The following is a 17,422-nucleotide window of genomic DNA, read 5'->3' on the forward strand; positions in this document are numbered from 1 at the left end:
AGGGCTGGAAACAGCCGCCCGGCCCGACAACCCCCCTCCACCTCCCGCGCGGGACAGCCGCGCTCGGGGCCGGCAGCGAGCGGGACACCCTGTTCCCGCCGGGCGGGGCGCGTTCCTCGGCCGGCCGTCGCGTCACGGCGGAGCGGGAGGGGCGGGTCTGCCGCGGACCAATGGGAGGCGGGGGCTGCGGCGCCGGGCGGAAGCGAGGAGCGCCGCGCCCGCCGCTCGGAGACAGGCGCCGCAGAGGCCCCGCGCGCCGGCGATGCACTATCGGAGCACGGCGCTGCACCTGCTCGCGGGAGGGTGAGCGAGCGCGCGCGCGCGCGCGCGGTCCTGCGGCGGGCGGGGCTCGCGGGCCGGTCCCCCCCCTTGCCGTGCAGGGAGCCCCCCAGTTCCTGGCCCGCAGGCCCCGCCGCGGCGCGGCGCGGCACGAGGGAGGGAAAGGCAGGAGTTGTGTGTCTGCGCACGTGGCCCTGGCTCCTGGCTTGAGCAGACCGGCCCGGAGGAGACTCAGGCGGGACCCAGAAGGGACTGGAGAGCCCAACCCCCAACACCACTGACGGGGGCGTAGCAGGGGATGGGGCTCAAGAGCTCTTTGCCCCGAGCCCTTAGTCACAGTTCTCGCCCCTCCCCTAATCAGCAGAACCTACTGGGGCAGCTGCAGGCAGGCACAGGCTGCAGACATCATTGTGCTTTGGGTGCCTGATTCTGCAGAGTTGGGGATGCCCCTTCTCTGGGTTGTGTCATGGTCTCATCAACTGGAATTTAGGAGGTACCCATCCCTATATCTGTCACCCCATTACCTGGTGGTTCTCCTTTTCTCAGCTGGGCAGGTTCAACAGTATATCTCTTATTGTGCCTTCTCTTGAGTGTCTCCCATATGTGCTTTCCTATCTCTAAGGCAGGAACCTTGTATCTGTGTTGTCCCCCACATGCCTCACCTGAACCCTGCTTCCGGGGGTACACACTTGTCTCACCTATTCCTCTCCCAAATGCTTTGACCTCTGTTTCTGGGGTACATTCTTGTGTATTTCTCTGCTGTCCCTTCTGAGTGCCAGATTCCTCCCATGCTTCTGGGCTGCAAAACCTTGTTATCCCTGCAAGGCCCTGACTTGCCCATTCTCAAGACCAGATGGGGATATGAGTTTCCAGTCTCCCTGACTTTCACAGTACACCCTCATCCTGTGTTTTTCCCCTTCAGTGATTGCTACTGTATATCTCACCTCTCTCCATCCTCTCCTGAGGGGAGCACAGGGTGGGATTAGGGACACAACAGCCCCAGATTATCTGCATGAATCTCCCTCTGTCCCTCACTCTCATGGTGGCTGGAACATGAGGAAAGAGGCGCTGCCGCCTCCTCTGCAGATTCTAGTTCCATAAATTTTGGCTCCCAAGAGCAGCTGCTAAAGGAGGGATTCTCAGACTTTTGTACTGGTGAGCCCTTTCACACAGCAAGCCTCTGAGTGCGACCCCCTCCTTATACATTAAAAACTTTTTTATATATTTAACACCATTATAAATACTGGAGGAAAAGCGACATTTGGGGTGGAGGCTGACAACTCGCAACGCCCCATGTAATAACCCTGTCACCCCCTGAGGGGTCCCAACCCCCACTTTGAGAACCCCTATGCTAAAGGGTTCAGTGCAGAGGATCCTATTCATCCCCACGCCCTGGTTACTAGCAGTGCCCTTCAGGCCTGACCTACACACTCCTATTTCAGTCTCAAGTGCAGGCTTAACCTTGTGCAAGTTGCTAGGACTGTACTTGTGTAGAACCTTAGAGAGTGAGGTTGGTTGGTTGCTAGGCCAGTTTTTCCACCTAGATCGCCCATCTGGATTCAGCAGGAAATGTGTGGGTGCAGACGTTAAGGGGAGTCAGGGATTGAGAGCTGGATCACCTCATCTCAGCATAGTCAGTCCAGGGACATCTTGGCTGCTCCCCAAGAATAAACCCTCTGATTAGCAAAATAAAGGACAAATTCCTGCATAGCTTCTGCTTTACATTTTGTTGTAGCTTTTGCACTTGGCTAATATTAGAAGAAAATGAGGTCTGGTTACTGGTGGCTAGAGGAGGCCTGAGAGTCAAGAATCAAGGTTTTGTTCCCAGCTGTGGAAATAGGTGGATTGGGGTGGGGGGAGAGTGACCTAATCCCAGTTCTGTCAATGACCGGCTGTGTGACCTTAAACAAGTCCCTTCCCACCTCTTTGTCTCATTTTCCCCTTTTATACAAGGAGGGGAAATAGTAGCTATTTGTCTGATACGGTGAGGGTGAGACCTAAATTATTAATGTTTTAAAGTGTTTTGTAATGCTCCAATTACTGGTGCCAGCAAAAAGCAAAATATTATTATTATATATTCAGCTATCCTGTTTCTGTTTGCCCTTATATTTCACTGAGCTCAGCAACTGTATCTCATGGGAACTGCCAGATTGAGTCCAACCAATGGTTTGTTTAGTCCAGTGACCTGTGTCTAATAGTGGCTAGTACCAGAAGTTTTAGAGGAAGGGGCAGGAAACCTGGCAGAAGGCAGTGATGGCATAACCTATGTTCCCCTCCTCTCCCCCCCAGGAAAGTTTCCTCTTGGCCCCCAATGGCTAGAGGTCAGCTTGTTCCCCTCAACGGGAGAGGTTTGTCAGTAACGTAGTCCCAGATTTGGACCTTAGCGTCCAAAATATGGGGGTTAGCATGAAAACCTCCAAGCTTAGTTACCAGCTTGGACCTGGTACTGCTGCCACCACCCAAAAAATTAGAGTGTTTTGGGGCACTCTGGTCCCCCCAAAAACCTTCCCTGGGGACCCCAAGACCCAAATCCCTTGAGTCTCACAACAAAGGGAAATAAACCTTTTCCCTTTCCCCCCCTCCAGGTGTTCCTGGAGAGATACACAGAAGCAACCTCCGTGAATCTAAGCAGAGGGATTCCACCCTCCCCGTTCCCAGCCTGGAGAACAGAATTACCGAGAGTCAATCTCTCTTCCCCCCTCATCCAGAGTGAATGCAAAGTCAGGCTAGTACATCTAACACACACAGGTTTTCCCCTGACTTCTTCCTCCCACCAATTCCCTGGTGAGCTGCAGACCCAATTCCCTGGAGTTCCTCACTAAAGAAAAACTCCAACAGGTCTTAAAAGAAAGCTTTATATAAAAAGAAAGAAAAATACATACAAATGGTCTCTCTGTATTAAGGTGACAAATATAGGGTCAATTGCTTAAAAGAATATTGAATAAACAGCTTTATTCAAAAGAATACAATTTAAAGCACTCCAGCAACTATAGACATGTAAATACAAAACAAAAAACCAACTTTGTACTCACAACTTGGAAACAGAAGATTTGAAAGCAGGAAATAGAAAAAATCCTTCTCTAGCTGAGAGAGATTCAGGCAGAAGACAAAGAACTCAGACACAAACTTCCCTCCACCCAGAGTTGAAAAAAGTCTGGTTTCCTGATTGGTCCTCTGGTCAGGTGTTTCAGGATACTTTTTTTTTTTTCAGGTGAAAGAGACATTAACCCTTAGCTATCTGTTTATGACAAGGTTATATCCCTTCCAAACATCTCGAGGTTTTAATCCTTACTAATGTAACTGGAGTTCTAATTATCTGTATAAATGTCAGCTCCTTTTTTTTAATCCCATTAAGCTCTTGAACTCTGATTATTTTGTAACCATGAATTCCTCAGGCTAATTATGCATGTATGAAGTGTTTTATTGGTTTTCAATTTGCTACCTTTCATTGTGAGAGTAAAGAGTACCCCATCTACCCTCTCAGTTCCCATTTTTATTTTGTATACCTTTATCATATCCCCTTTTAGTCTCTCTAAACTAGTCTTTGCAGTTTTACCTCCTAATCTGCTCCAGGCCTCACATCATTTTTGCTCCCCATCTCCATACCCTGTCTCTGTTCCATCTATGTCATCTTCCAGAAAGGGTGACCAGAGATGAACACAGTGTTGTTCTATGTGAGAGCATTCCATTGCTTTTATAAAGGTGTTGGAATAGCTCCAGTATTATTCTCCATCCCATTCCTCTGCATCATAACATTTTGTTGGAATTTTTGATTCCCACTGCCCATGGAAAAGAGGTTTTTATTGCGCACAAGGACATCCAGGTTACAGTTAATTGAGAACCCAATAAGGTGTAGGAGGAATCCAGATGATTCCTTGCAGTGTGCATTGCCTTGCATTTGTCATGCCTAAATCTAATCTACTTTTGTTTTGCCTATTCACCTCACTTGGTTAGGGCCTTCTGAAGTTCCTCACAGTCTTCTCCAGTCTTGACTAATCTAAATAATTGTCATTTACAAATTTTACCACCTCACTGTTCACCCCTCCCTGCTTTCCAAATAATTAATTAAACAATATCAATCCTAGTATAGAAGAAGGAAGCCCATTCCTAACCTTTTGCTGTGATGGAAATTGGCTTTCTCTTAGTTTCCATTCTATGACAGAAGTTCACCTCTCACCCCATGCTGCTTGCTTTCCTTTACAGCCTCTTGTGAGGGCCCTTGATAAAGGCTTTTTGAAAGCTATGTCAGCCAGTTCTCCTTAATTTGCTATTTTATTGATAAATTCAAAGAATAACAGATTTTCCTTTGCAGAAGCAGTGATGGTTTGTCCCTGTTTATGTTCACACAGAGAGTTTATAATTATTATTTCAGTCAGTTTTCCTGGTACAGAGGATTGGTACAACAGTACAATAGCTGATTTCAATTAGGTTGCATATTTCTATTAACAACTCAGCTCTTCATTCTTAAATTCCTCAGAATCCATGGATGCACCATCTATTCATGGTGACTTGTTCTTTAATTTATCTGTTTATTCCAGCATCTTCTCTTTTGAGACATCAGTTTCTGGCAGTTCCTCAGCTTTGTTACCACAAAAGAGCAGGGTTTGTGGTAGATATCACCCCAAAATCCTCAGTGGTAAAGAAATTGCTTTGCTTCTTTACAATATCTTTAACCTCCTTACCCGATTCATTGATTGTAAGGCCAAAATCCAATTTGACCTCTTGCGAACACAGGCCATACCATTACCTGTACGTACCTCTATATAGAGCCCAAACTGGCTAAAGCATATCTTCCAGAAAGGCATCCAGTCTTGGTTTGAAGACACCAAGGAATGGGAAATCCACTACTTCCGTTGGTAGTTAGTTCCAGTGGTTAATCACAGTTTGTGCCTCAGCTCTAATTTGCATTTTTCTCCAGCTTTAAATTCTACCCCCTGGTTCTTGTTAGGCATTTTTCTACTAGATTAAATAGACCTTTAGTACCTGGTATTTTCTCCCCGTGAAGGTACAAACGCTGTAATCAAATCGCATCTTAATCTTCTTTTTGATTGATCTCTCTAAGTCTCTCACTATAAGGCATTGTCTCTAGCCCTTGAGTCATTTTTGTAGCTTTTCTCTGCACCCTCTCCAGATTTTTCAACATCCTTTTTAAAATGTGGACACCAGAATTGGATGAACTATTCCTGTATTAGTCTCACTAATGCCATATTCAGAGATAAAATCACTCCCTGTTCCTACTGACTACTTCCTTGTTTACATATTCTAGGATTATATTAGACCTTTTTGTTAACAAGCACTCCCAGAGAGATGTTGTAAGTTGTTGGTTCACAGTGACCTCTAAATCCTTTTCATATGGCATCTCCAGGATACAGTCCCCCATTCTGTAGGCATGGCCTGCATTCTTTTTTCTAGATACAGCTTTTGGCTGTATTAAAATTCATTTTGTTTGAATGGGCCCAGTTTACCAAAAAATCCAGATTATTTTCTGTGACTGGCCTGTCTTCATTATTCATCACTGCCAGTCTTAGTGTTATCTGCAAATTTTATCAGCAGTGATTTTATATTTACTTCCACATCATTGATGAAAATATTGAACAGCATCAGGCCAATAGTATCAATCCCTGCAGAATCTCACTAGACACACACCCCCATTTGATAACTTACCCATAGATAACTTCTTTTTGAGATTTGTTGGTTCACCAGTTCTTAATCCATTTAACACATGCTTTGGTACAATACAGTGCTAATTTTTTAATCAGAATTTCAGGTACTACGTCAAATGCCTTACAGAAGTCTGACTATTAGTTACCTTTGTCAACCAAACTTGATTTCATCCTTTGAGATTGCAAGTTAGTTTGACAGATGATTTTTCATAAAACCATGTTGATTAACATTAAATTCCCATCCTTTAATTCTTTATTGATTGAATCCCATATCCTCTTTTCCCCTTATTTTGCCCAGGTTTGATGTCAGGCTAACCAGCTTATAGTATCCCAGGCTATCCCTTTGCCCTTCTTAAATTTTGGCACATTAGCACTCTTCCAGTCCTTTGGAATTTCCCCAATGTTCAAAAATTTATTAAAAGATAACCTCTGAGAATGAGAGATGTCCTCAACCTGCACTCAAGTATCCTAAAGGAATTGGCTATCTGGGCCTGTTGATGTTAAAATTTTTGTTTCTAGTGGCTTTGCTCAGACATCCATTCTTCCACAAGTATAGAAAAAGCAGTGCTGGGCAGAAGACCTCTCTCATGGTTAGAGGTCTCCCTCTTTAGAACATTCCTCACACATAAATTACATCCCTTAAGTGATTCTTCTTATAGCTATGCAACTCCCAAACCTCTAGTGGATGATATTTAACATCTTCTTTAGTTACTGAAGGACTAGAAGGTATTTGCCATTCTCGTGATAGGATTACCTAATCCTGCTTCTTTCCAAATACAGAACAGAAATATTTATTGAGCACTTCTGCCTTTTCTGCATAATTACAAATCATTTTACCATCCCCCTTTAGTACAGCAGCTATGCTATTGTTAGAGTATCTTTTGTTCCTGATATACTTCTAGTCCTTAGCGCCCTGAGAGAACTTCTGGAGCCTTGCCATTTAGCTATACCGTATACAGATCTGCATTTCATTTGGGGCTCCCTTATGGTTGCGTAAGCAGCTTCTATCATTCACCTAAGGAATTTAATTTCTTTGCTTTTGACCTTATGGCCTTTTTGACTAGCTTCCTCACTTTTTTGTTTTTAAATCCTCCTTTCTAAAGTACAGCATCACTATGCAAGTTCCTAGTATCTTTGCTCCCCTTAGGATGGTATTGTGGTCATTAGTATTAAGGGACTCAACTACATTTATTACTTGAATCAATTGTGGGTTACATACAGCAAAGTTATGAATAGCCTCTCCTCCTGTGTGCTGTAGGACTAGCTATTCCAAGAAGTAATCCTTTAAAGTACCAAGAATTTGCTTCTCTAAACCGTGTCCCATTGTGACATTTCACCAGCTGAAATCACCCATTTAGTAGCATTTTATTGGACTTTGTTGCCTCTGTGATCTCACTCACCACTGCACTCAAAAACCTTTCCCTGATCTGCAGGCAGGGAGTGAAACCCTGCTTATATATTTGTATTCCTATGTCTTGGGATTTGCATCCATACAGATTAGTTTATCATAATGGAATTTATTGGGTCTAGCACTGCTCCCTCCTCTCTACCACCTAATCTGTCCTCTGCATATAGTCATAGCCAGGTACTACAGTTAAGGCTAAAATTTTGTCATGGTAATTTTTAGTGAAGGTCATGGGCAATAAACAAAAATTAACTGAAGCCCATGACCTGTCCCTCACTCTTACTAAAAATAACTGTGACAAAATGGGGAGGGAGTGGGGGGGTCCAGAACCCACCCCTGTTGCGGCTCTGGGGTCCCTCCCACAGTGGCTGGGAGCTGCAGAGGCTGCCCGTGGCAGGGCTGAAGCAGAAAATGCACAGAGATCTCTGGAAGTCGCAGATTCTGTGACATAATCTTAGCCTTAACTGTGATATCTCATTGATTTGTAAGTCATCTGTGTTTTAGTAATGCTTCTGACAATAAGCTCCTTTTCCATGGCCATGCATTCTAGTTCACCTAACTTTTGCCTTCAGGCTTCTAAACTTGGTATAGATCAGGGGTCGGAACCTACAGCACATGTGCCAAAGGCGGCTCGCGAGCCGATTTATACTGGCACACTGCTTCCAGCCAGGGTCCCAGCCCCGCTCAGCCCACTGCTAGCCGGGGTGAACGGAATCCTAGGCCAGCAACGGGCTGAACGGGGCTGACGGCCAGGACCCCGGCTCACAGGAGTGGCGGCCGGAACTCCAGACCTCTCAGCCCACCGCCAGTCTGGGGTTCTGTCCGCCACCTGTACTGCTGGTCTGGGGTCCCAGCCACCAGCCCCACTCATCCTGGTGCCAGCCTGGGTGAACAGAACCCCAGGTGGGCTGAGCGGGCCCTCTTCAGCCCACTGCCGGCCTGAATGGACGGAATCCTGGGCTGGCAGCGGGCTGAGTGGGGCCAGCGACCAGGACCCCGGCTGGCAGGGGCCGGCGGCTAGAACCCGAGACTGGCAGCGCGGGTGGCAGATGGAACCCCAGACTGGCAGTGGGCCGAGCCGCTCAGACCGCTGCCCGTCTGGGGTCCCGGCCACTGGCCCCTGCCAGCCGGGGTCCCGGCCACTGGCCCCGCTCAGCCTGCTGCCAGTCTGGGGTTCTGTCAGGGGGGCCCTATAAATGTAAATTTTATTACTGGCATGCGAAACCTTAAATTACTGAAGACTTGGCACGCCACTTCTCAGAGGTTGCCGACCCCTGGTATAGACGCATTGATAGATTTTATTTTTGCCCTTGTGCCTTTTGCTATTTAACTCCTTGTGCTGATACCCTAAGATTTACTTCCGAGCTCTCCAGCCTGTACAGCGCTCAATGATCTGACATTGGACCCAGGTGGGGCTGTCTTTTGGGTCCCACATGTTGTCAGGCTATTTAACTGAGTTCTCCACACCACCATGAACTGGGATCCTCAGTATTTGTCACAGAGTTGCCTTTTGAACCTGATACTGGCTCTCTTGCTAAATAGTGTCCAATCCCCGGGCTCCTGCCAGCTGTAACTGCTACTGATGACTATTGCACATATTGACTGATGACACTGAAAGACATCAGGTGCCCAGACCCTCTGACGAGGGACCTTTCTTATCAAGCCAAATATAATATGGGAAGACAGGGCTAGAGTGTAGTACTGATACAATGGGGCATTTGATGTCATTACAGTTTTTAACCATTTCAACTGCAGGAGTTCACTGCAATAGATTTTGAGAGTCTCTTCCTGTCACTGTGATAACAGCAAACTATAAGAGTCCAGAAGTGAAGGACATAAATAGTTTTACCTACACAAGTTTGGAGAGGGGACGTCTCTGAGTTGCACCGATTGTGTCAGACTATTATTCAGAACTCCAGTCATAGAGATCTGACCCCCTGCTATTGCATTCCTCTGCCCCCACACAGCTTTATCGATGCCCATTAACTGTTCTCTGCTTCCTGCTCTGAGTCTCCCCACACCAGCTCTGACCTTGCTGGGTAACTTTTTCCTCTATAATTATCAGTCTGAAGCTCTCTTAGATTGTTACCTCAAATACCCATCATGCTGCCTCTCTCCCTGGGACCTCTGCTTAGAATTTTGCCCTCCATGTCCCTTTGGACACAAAGTGGAGGGGAAAATGTTCAGGTACTTGGAGAAAGACTTAAAAATCCCAATCCCAAGAAAAATCTGTCAGCTCCTCAACCTCCCTTATCCCACCTTCCACTACTAAGGGCCAGGGTCACCAGCTAGAATTTGTCTCTGTGAACAAATTTTTTGGGCTGCAAACCAGCCAGGCTGGTTATGTGAGACCAGAGCCCTCGGCCAAAGGCCCTGAATGGACAAAACATGGGTACGGACTATGGGGCCTTCCGATTTTTCTGAGTCTAGTCTGGCCTTATGTTGTGGGGTCTGACTGCCTCAAAGGGACTGGAGAAAGGCCCTGTCCTCATTCACCTCTAGGGCACCAGATCCAGTCTAGCCCCAAGGAGTCAATAGTGAGATAAGTCTTCCCATTTGATGGCCATTAGTGGCTTTTATGTTATTAACGAGTTTGGTGGGTGTCAGCCCAGACCCTGGTGAGACAAGTGCAATTGTTACTAACTGGCTCCTTCAGTGGCAGCTTCAGCAATTGCCCAGGAGTGAATGGGTTCCAGACTGAAAGAGGGTTCCTCGATGGCAAGCTGAGGCACGTGGACAAAGTGCTGAGTGGGATGGGGGGGGACACTTGCCGTGCTAATACAGGGACTGAATCCGCTCTGGGGACCTGCAGAGCATACACTCTTCAGGGCTGTTAAGTCAGCTGCTGACATCATCAGCAAAGTCCTGTGGTGGGACTGGGCAGCTGAGCTATTTGCTGTGGGCAGCTCTGGTGCAAAGGTCATGAGTTTGAGTCCTCCCCCTGGACTTGGGACGCAGCTTGTCTCAAGTGCTGATACCTGAACAGGGCTAACCAGGAGCTGTTGGAGCTAACATGTTAATCAGTGCTGGAGTGAGAGGCCACACGTGACAAAGGCCAGAGGGCCTGGATAACAGGGGAAACAATGCGGGAGATATCAGAGCTGCTGCTCCCAGTTTCTGAGGAGTAACCCTTGTTCATGCCAATCTGTCCTCACTGTCTCTTCAGATGTGGTGGTACAGCTGGAGCCATCCTGACCTGCCCCCTGGAAGTGGTGAAGACACGTCTGCAGTCGTCCTCGTTGGCCCTGCGCCCTCTTTGCCTCCCTGAGGTGCAGCTGCAGGGGCTGAATGGAGGGTTTGTGCGTCCAGCCTTACCCTCCCCTGGTGTGCTCCAGCTAATGAGGTGAGCTGGTGAGGGGGTTGTATGGGTTCGATCACAGAGACCCCTTTGGGACTGTCACCTGGTGTGCTGAGACTGTCTCTAAGTCCATTTTCCTGCCAGTCTTGTTGAGCCAGATACGCCAATCTGTTGCAACACAGACCCTGGGTCTAAACCACATGCCCCAAAGCTGCAGACTTAACTGAAAACAGCTTAAGAAGTGCTCCTGTTTGCAGCACCCAGACGCCCAACTCCCAATGGGATCCAACCTCCAAATAAATCCGTTTTACTCTACATAAAGCTTAAACAGGGTAAACTCATAAATTTTCCACCGTCTGTAACACTGATAGAGAGATATGCACAGTTGTTTGCTCCCCCAGGTCTCAGTTATTTACTCTTTTGCTTATTAATTAACCCAGTTTTATTAAATATAAAAAATAGGATTTAAGTGGTTCCAAGTAATAACAGACAGAACAAAGTAAGTTACCAAGCATAATAAACCAAAACACACAAGCCCTAAGCCTAATACATTAAGAAACTGATTACAGATGAAATCTTACCCCCAGAGATGTTCCAATATGCTTCTGTCACAGACTGGACTCCTTCCTAGTCTGGGTCCAGCAATCACTCTCACGCCCGTAGTTACTGTCCTTTGTTCCAGTTTCTTTAAGGCATCTCTTTGGGGTGGTGAGGCCATCCCTTGAGCCAGCTGAAGACAAAATGGAGAGGTTTCCAGGGCCTTTTATATTCTTCCTCTTGTGTGCAGAAACCCCACTGTTCTCCTGTGCAAAATCACAGCAACAAGATGGAGTTTGTAGGCACCTGGGCAAGTCACATGTCCATGAATGGTTCAGTTTTTTGCAGGCCAAAGCCATTGTTTACATGTTAGTTTGAATGTTCCCAGGAAAGCTCAGATGTGGATTGGTGTCTCCCAAAGTCCATTGTCAGTTAAGCGTTCCTTGATGGCAGAGGTGAAAGTAAGCAAGAGCCAGCACACTGTGCTGGACCGCATCGGCTTTAAATTCCTGCCCCAGCCTGCTGTTGCTGTGAGGCCGGGAGGCGGGGAACTCGGAGGAGCCCTTTAAATCCCGACCCCAGCCCGCAGCTCCAGCAGCCGGCCTGGGGCTGGGATTTAAAGGGCTCCTCCAAGCTCCCTACTGCAGCGGGAAGCCCAGAGGAGCGCTTTAAATCCCGGGCCCAGGCCCGCAGTCAGACACCCACAGCTGGTCCATACTGGCTGACTTGGGATCATGGAGCTGTTTAATTGCAGTGTAGATGTCCAGGTTTGGGCTGGAATCTCAGCTCTAGGACCCTGCGTGGTCGAAAGATCCCAGAGCTTGGGCTGCAGCCTGAGCTGGAGTGTTTAAGCAAGGGTCAGCAACCTTTCAGAAGCGGTGTGCCGAGTCTTCATTTATTCACTCTGATTTAAGGTTTTGCATGCCAGTAATACATTTTTAACGTTTTTAGAAGGTCTCTTTCTACAAGTCTGTAATATATAACTAAACTATGGTTGTATGTAAAGTAAATAAGGTTTTTAAAATGTTTAAGAAGCTTCATTTAAAATTTAATTAAAATGCAGAGACCCCGGACCGGTGGCCAGGACCCAGGCAGTGTGGGTGCTACTGAAAATCAGCTTGCGTGCTGCCTTTGGCATGCATGCCATAGGTCGCCTACCCCTGATTTACACAGTAGCCAGAGCCCCACAAGCCTGAGTCAGCTGGCAGGGGCCAGCTGTGGGAGTCTGATTGCAGTGTAGACATACCTTGTGAGTCTGAGGCCAGGTCTTTACTACATACCTGTATCAGACACCCCGAGTGACACAGTTATACCGACCTAACCCCAGGTGTAGACAGAACTGTGACAGTAGGACAGCTTCTCCCATCAACATAGCTACTGCCTCTCATGAAAGTGGATTAACTACGCTGACGGGAGAAGCTCCTGCGGTCGGCATAGTAGTGCTTTAGTGAAGATGCTGCGGTGGCACGGCTGCACCCAGGGGTGGCTCTAGGCATTCTGCTGCCCCAAGCATGGCAGGCAGGCTGCCTTCGGTGGCTTGCCTGCGGAGGGTCCGCTGGTCCAGTGGGACCAGCGGACCCTCTGCAGGCAAGCCACCGAGGGCAGCCTGCCTGCTGCCCTCACGGCAACTAGCAGAGCGCCCCCTGCGGCTTGCCGCCCCAAGCACACGCTTGGTATGGTGGGGCCTGGAGCCACCCCTGGCTGCACCAGTGCAGCACTGACATGAAGGGAAGCCCTGAGGCAGCTGCTGGGGCTGGGACAAAGGTCACAACTGGTGGTGAATAAACAGATTCTGGATTGTGCAGGTAAATTGGGGGAAATGAAGAAATACTGAGGGGAGAGCGAAGAAGTGGATGAATAGAAAATGAGGGGAGCAAGAGAAATGTGGAGGAAAGGAGTGAGAGGAAGGAGGCCAGGGAGAGATGCAGAGAGAATGAGATGTAGAGAAGGGGGAAGGGCTGGTAGGGACAAATGGAGGGGGAGGAGGATTAGGAGAGCAGACAGCCTGGTCCCACTCCTTCTCTGATTTTATTTATTCTTTTCTTCCACAGGGCCATCCTGGAGAAGGAAGGAGTCCGCTCCCTCTTCCGAGGCCTGGGTCCCAACCTTGTTGGAGTTGCCCCCTCCAGGTAAGACTCTCCCCCCCACCCCCCCAATAGGGTCTCGCTAGGGTACACTCTCTCCTAGGGTCCTTACCAGTCACTGCCCCACCTCCCCACAGTGTCCAGGCCCCGGATACATTGCAGTCTCTGGCACTTCCATGGGGAGACTCGATGGAGGCCCCTCACCATGCCTTGTGAGGCTCGGTGTGACACCTTGTGTCCATGTATGACTGTTGTCTGAGTCATCCTCAGTGCAGGGTCTGTCTGGGGTAAGTTATGTGGAAACAAGGCCCCTTCATGCTTCAGTTGTTCCTTTTGGGTGGATTGCTACTGCACATGTATGTCTCTTCCCCAACCAGGGCCATTTATTTTGCTGCCTATGCTGGGGCTAAGGAGAGGCTCAATGTTGTCTTCGTACCTGAGTCCAAGAAAGTTCATGTGCTCTCAGCAGTCTGTGCAGGTGAGCTTCTCCCATGCCAGATTAGACCACAGGGCCCATTCAGCCTGGGATCCCTGTAAACATGAGGGGATTTGACCATCTGGTGTCACTGTTCAGGCCATTCTCATTCACATAATCACCTCATTTCTTTGTTATTCCTTCTGAAACTCTTTCTCCCACCCCATCCTGCTGCAGCAGCTTCCAAGGTCAGTGAAACACAACAACCTCTCTTAATTCACCTGAAGTCGCTGTTCAGTGTCAATGATTTAGGCCTTAGCCCAGTGGTACTCAGACCTCAGTGCAGTTCAGGAGCCAAATTAGTGATCAACATTACCAAAAAAGCCACTTCATTTAATTTACTATAGTGCTGTAGATTCATATTTAAACAGTGTGATGGGAAATATTTAGTTTTTTTAAGATAGATAGATATAATTCTCACAGCAAAATGAGTGACCCAGTATTATTATTTTATCGACCACAATTGGTTAATAATCTAATAAAAGCATCCTGATTGGTTAATAATTAAATCAGTGTTTTAATATCATGCGCTGCAAAGAGCTGCAGGAGACCCTGCAGTGGCACTTGTGGCTCTCAAGCCTCAGTCTGAGTATCACTACATTAGCTCTTTGATTGCCTTGGGAAACAGGGCTACCTACAGGGGAGCCAGGTAACTTAATCCCTACACACAACCTCAGCAGTCCCACTGCCTTTCCTGCTTCTGTTGTCTTCCCTTTCTCTAATGACACCCTCCATTCTCAGCAAGTCTCATTGTTTCCTGCCTCTCATTCGAGGTTCAGCCTCCTTCTTTCTGGTTCCAGACACCAGGGGTGGGGGAAATGAGGCTATAATGAAAGGCCTATGAGATTCATAGGTTCCAAGGCCAGAAGGGACCATTGTAATCATCTCATCTGACCTCCTGCGTAATACAGGCCAAAATGTCCCCAAAATAATTCCTAGAACACACATTTTTAGAAAAAAGTCCCATCTTGAGTTAAAAATTGTTAGTGATGGAGAATTCACCAGGACCTTTGCTAAATTGTTCCAGTGGTTAATTACCCTCATGGTCATTGCACCTTATTTGCCATCTGAATTTGTTTAGCTTCAATTTATACCCATTGGACCTTTCTCTGCCAGACTGAGGAGCCCATTATTAAACATTTGTTCCCTATGTAGATACTTATAAATTGTGATGAAGTCACCCTCAACCTACTCTTTGTTAAGCTTATCAGCTTGAGCTCCTTGGGTCACTCACTATAAAACAAGTTTTCTAATCCTTTAATCATTCTCCTGGCTCTTTTCTGAGCATACTCCGATTTATCAACCTTCTTAAATTATGGACACCAGAGCAGGACACAGTATTCCAGCTGTGGTTGCCCAGTGCCAAATACAGAGTTGTGCATAGGAGGGGTGGCTTCCAGTAAGGGGAAGGAGAGCCAAACAGGCTTCACCTTAGAACTCTTCATTCCCAGCAGAGCAGTTCCAAGGAACCCCCAAGCTCTGCTCAAATTGGTAAACAGCTGCAGATTAACTAGCATACAAAGAGCTAACTCACCAGTAACTCCCCACAAACTGTCTGCACGGTTGTAGCCCCACTCTGGTACCTGTCATGACCTCTGATCTTCTACTTCCTAGGGGTCACCTCTGCCACACTTACCAATCCCATCTGGCTGGTGAAAACCAGGATGCAGCTGGAAGCCAGGTAAGGAAGGTAGCGCATGCACACAGACTGCATGGGGCTGAGTGTGACCCACTGACAGAATGTGTGCTTTCAGGAAACTGGAAAAGTAGCAGTTATTAGTGAGCTTCCAAACACAGCTGTGAGGTACCCAGGCCAGGAATAACAAGGGGTATGTGTGTTTTGGCAGGGTGGGGGATGTGCTGTTGATCAGTATTCAGGGGCAGTGGCCGAGTTGTGTGTGGGTGATTCTAATCCCCCCATTGATCTCTGCAGGGCAAGGGAGGAGAAGCACAGTAACGCTCTCCAGTGTGCCATACGAGTGTACCGCACTGAGGGCTTGTGGGGATTTTACCGTGGAATCAGTGCCTCCTATGCTGGAGTCTCCGAGACCGTCATCCATTTTGTCATCTATGAGGCACTGAAACAACAGCTGAGAGAGCAGCAGCCATTCCTCCCAACAGCCTTTGCACTTGCACCAAACAGCCATGATTTCTTTGGACTCATGGCAGCTGCTGCCATCTCCAAGACATGTGCCTCATGTATTGCATACCCACATGGTGAGCAGCTCCATCCTCCCTTCCACCACCCTCCTGCTGGGAGAGGCCTGGCTTGGAGGGTGACTGCTAACATCCCATCCCTTTGTTTTCCCAGAGGTTGTCCGGACACGGTTGCGGGAAGAAGGGTCCCGCTATCGCTCCTTTGTGCAGACCCTGCGGCTGGTGGTCCAAGAAGAGGGACCCCTGGCTCTGTACCGAGGACTCCTGGCCCAGATGATGCGCCAGATCCCCAACACAGCCATCATGATGGCTACCTATGAACTGATCATCCACTTGGCCACCAAAGTGTGACCCTGCACAAATGCACCAGCCCCTTGTTGAGGGCTGCTGGCTGTGCACAGGAGGGCTCAAATCTTGTGACTTGACATGTTTTTCCTGTTCCACAAGGTAGTGCTGGTCACTCTGTAGCAGGAGGTCTGTGTGGTGATGACCTTGTGTGTGGCAGTCTGCTGACAGGTTGCAGTGTTCTCAGGCCAGAGTGGTGGTTCTGGATGTTCTGGATGGGGCGTGACCTCTAGCATCAACCTCCAGAAAGTGTAACTGGTCTGATGCTCTGAGGTGGCATAAATCAGCTAGAATATGTGCAGTGGGGGCTCCCAGTGCAAAGCACAAGGGCATGGAGTTCAGTGGGCAAAGAGGATAAAGGAGGATAAATTAATTATAATTACATTTTAAAAAAGAAATGAGGCAGGATGCCAATTAAGCAAATGCATATTTCAGCCCTTCCAGGGTCCCTGGCTGGTCATCCCCATCACTAGAAAGTACATGTATAGTTAACAGCCCCAGGAGCTCCCTTCTTCTTGGGCCTGGCCTATGGGCATAGCTGGATATGTAGTCAGTGAATAGGGGGAGTAAACAAATCTGAAGGAAATTATGCAGCAAGCAGAGATCTTGTGATATGGCCTTCAGCCACTCACTAGGATTCTGCACAGAGTCCTAGCCCCTACACTGTCTTCTTTCAAAGGATTCTCCAAACCTGATCCAAACTAGGATGCGTGGTACTTAGCAGGCATCTTACATCATCTCCTTCAGGGAGCAAACACCCATGGAAAGAATCATACAGCTGAACAATTAACTCTGCCTTTATCCCCTCCTTTAAAGAGAGGTCAGGGCAGGATGTTAGAACGCAGCCCCATGTATCAAGAGAAGTAGGAGGCATCCTGGCAGGGGGAGCTCTGGCCTGGGCAGCTTGTGTTACTATAGACCCCATCTATTCCTCTCTCAGGTCAGTTCTCTGTAGGGGCCCAACTCTGCCTTCCTCTACGGGAGGTACTGAGACATGAGGAATAGTAGATATAAGAACCAAGCTGTATGCCTGGTGTGTGAAACATACTGTTCTGTGCCTGTGAATGTCGTTTAGAGTGTGGATGCAGGTGTTGAAGTTGAGCGATTTGTTAATACACTAAGTGTATGGAAAAAATAAGACTATAAATTAAAAACATCAAATCTGTCTGTATCTGAGGG

At 47.8% G+C, this 17,422-nt stretch overlaps 1 protein-coding gene across 1 annotated transcript; it reads left to right on the top strand.

Moving 5' to 3' along the window:
* Positions 1-203: 203 nt before the first annotated feature.
* Positions 204-17,414, top strand: LOC127043230 (solute carrier family 25 member 33-like). Its single transcript, XM_050937069.1, has 7 exons — positions 204-303; positions 10,514-10,690; positions 13,234-13,311; positions 13,644-13,744; positions 15,356-15,422; positions 15,675-15,958; positions 16,053-17,414. The coding sequence occupies exons 1-7, from the start codon at positions 263-265 to the stop codon at positions 16,247-16,249; spliced, it is 945 nt and encodes a 314-aa protein (XP_050793026.1). The 5' UTR covers positions 204-262; the 3' UTR covers positions 16,250-17,414.
* Positions 17,415-17,422: the final 8 nt, after the last annotated feature.

The sequence above is a fragment of the Gopherus flavomarginatus genome, chromosome 1 (genome assembly GCF_025201925.1).
Source record: "Gopherus flavomarginatus isolate rGopFla2 chromosome 1, rGopFla2.mat.asm, whole genome shotgun sequence".
In the NCBI taxonomy this organism is placed as follows: Eukaryota; Metazoa; Chordata; order Testudines; family Testudinidae; genus Gopherus; species Gopherus flavomarginatus.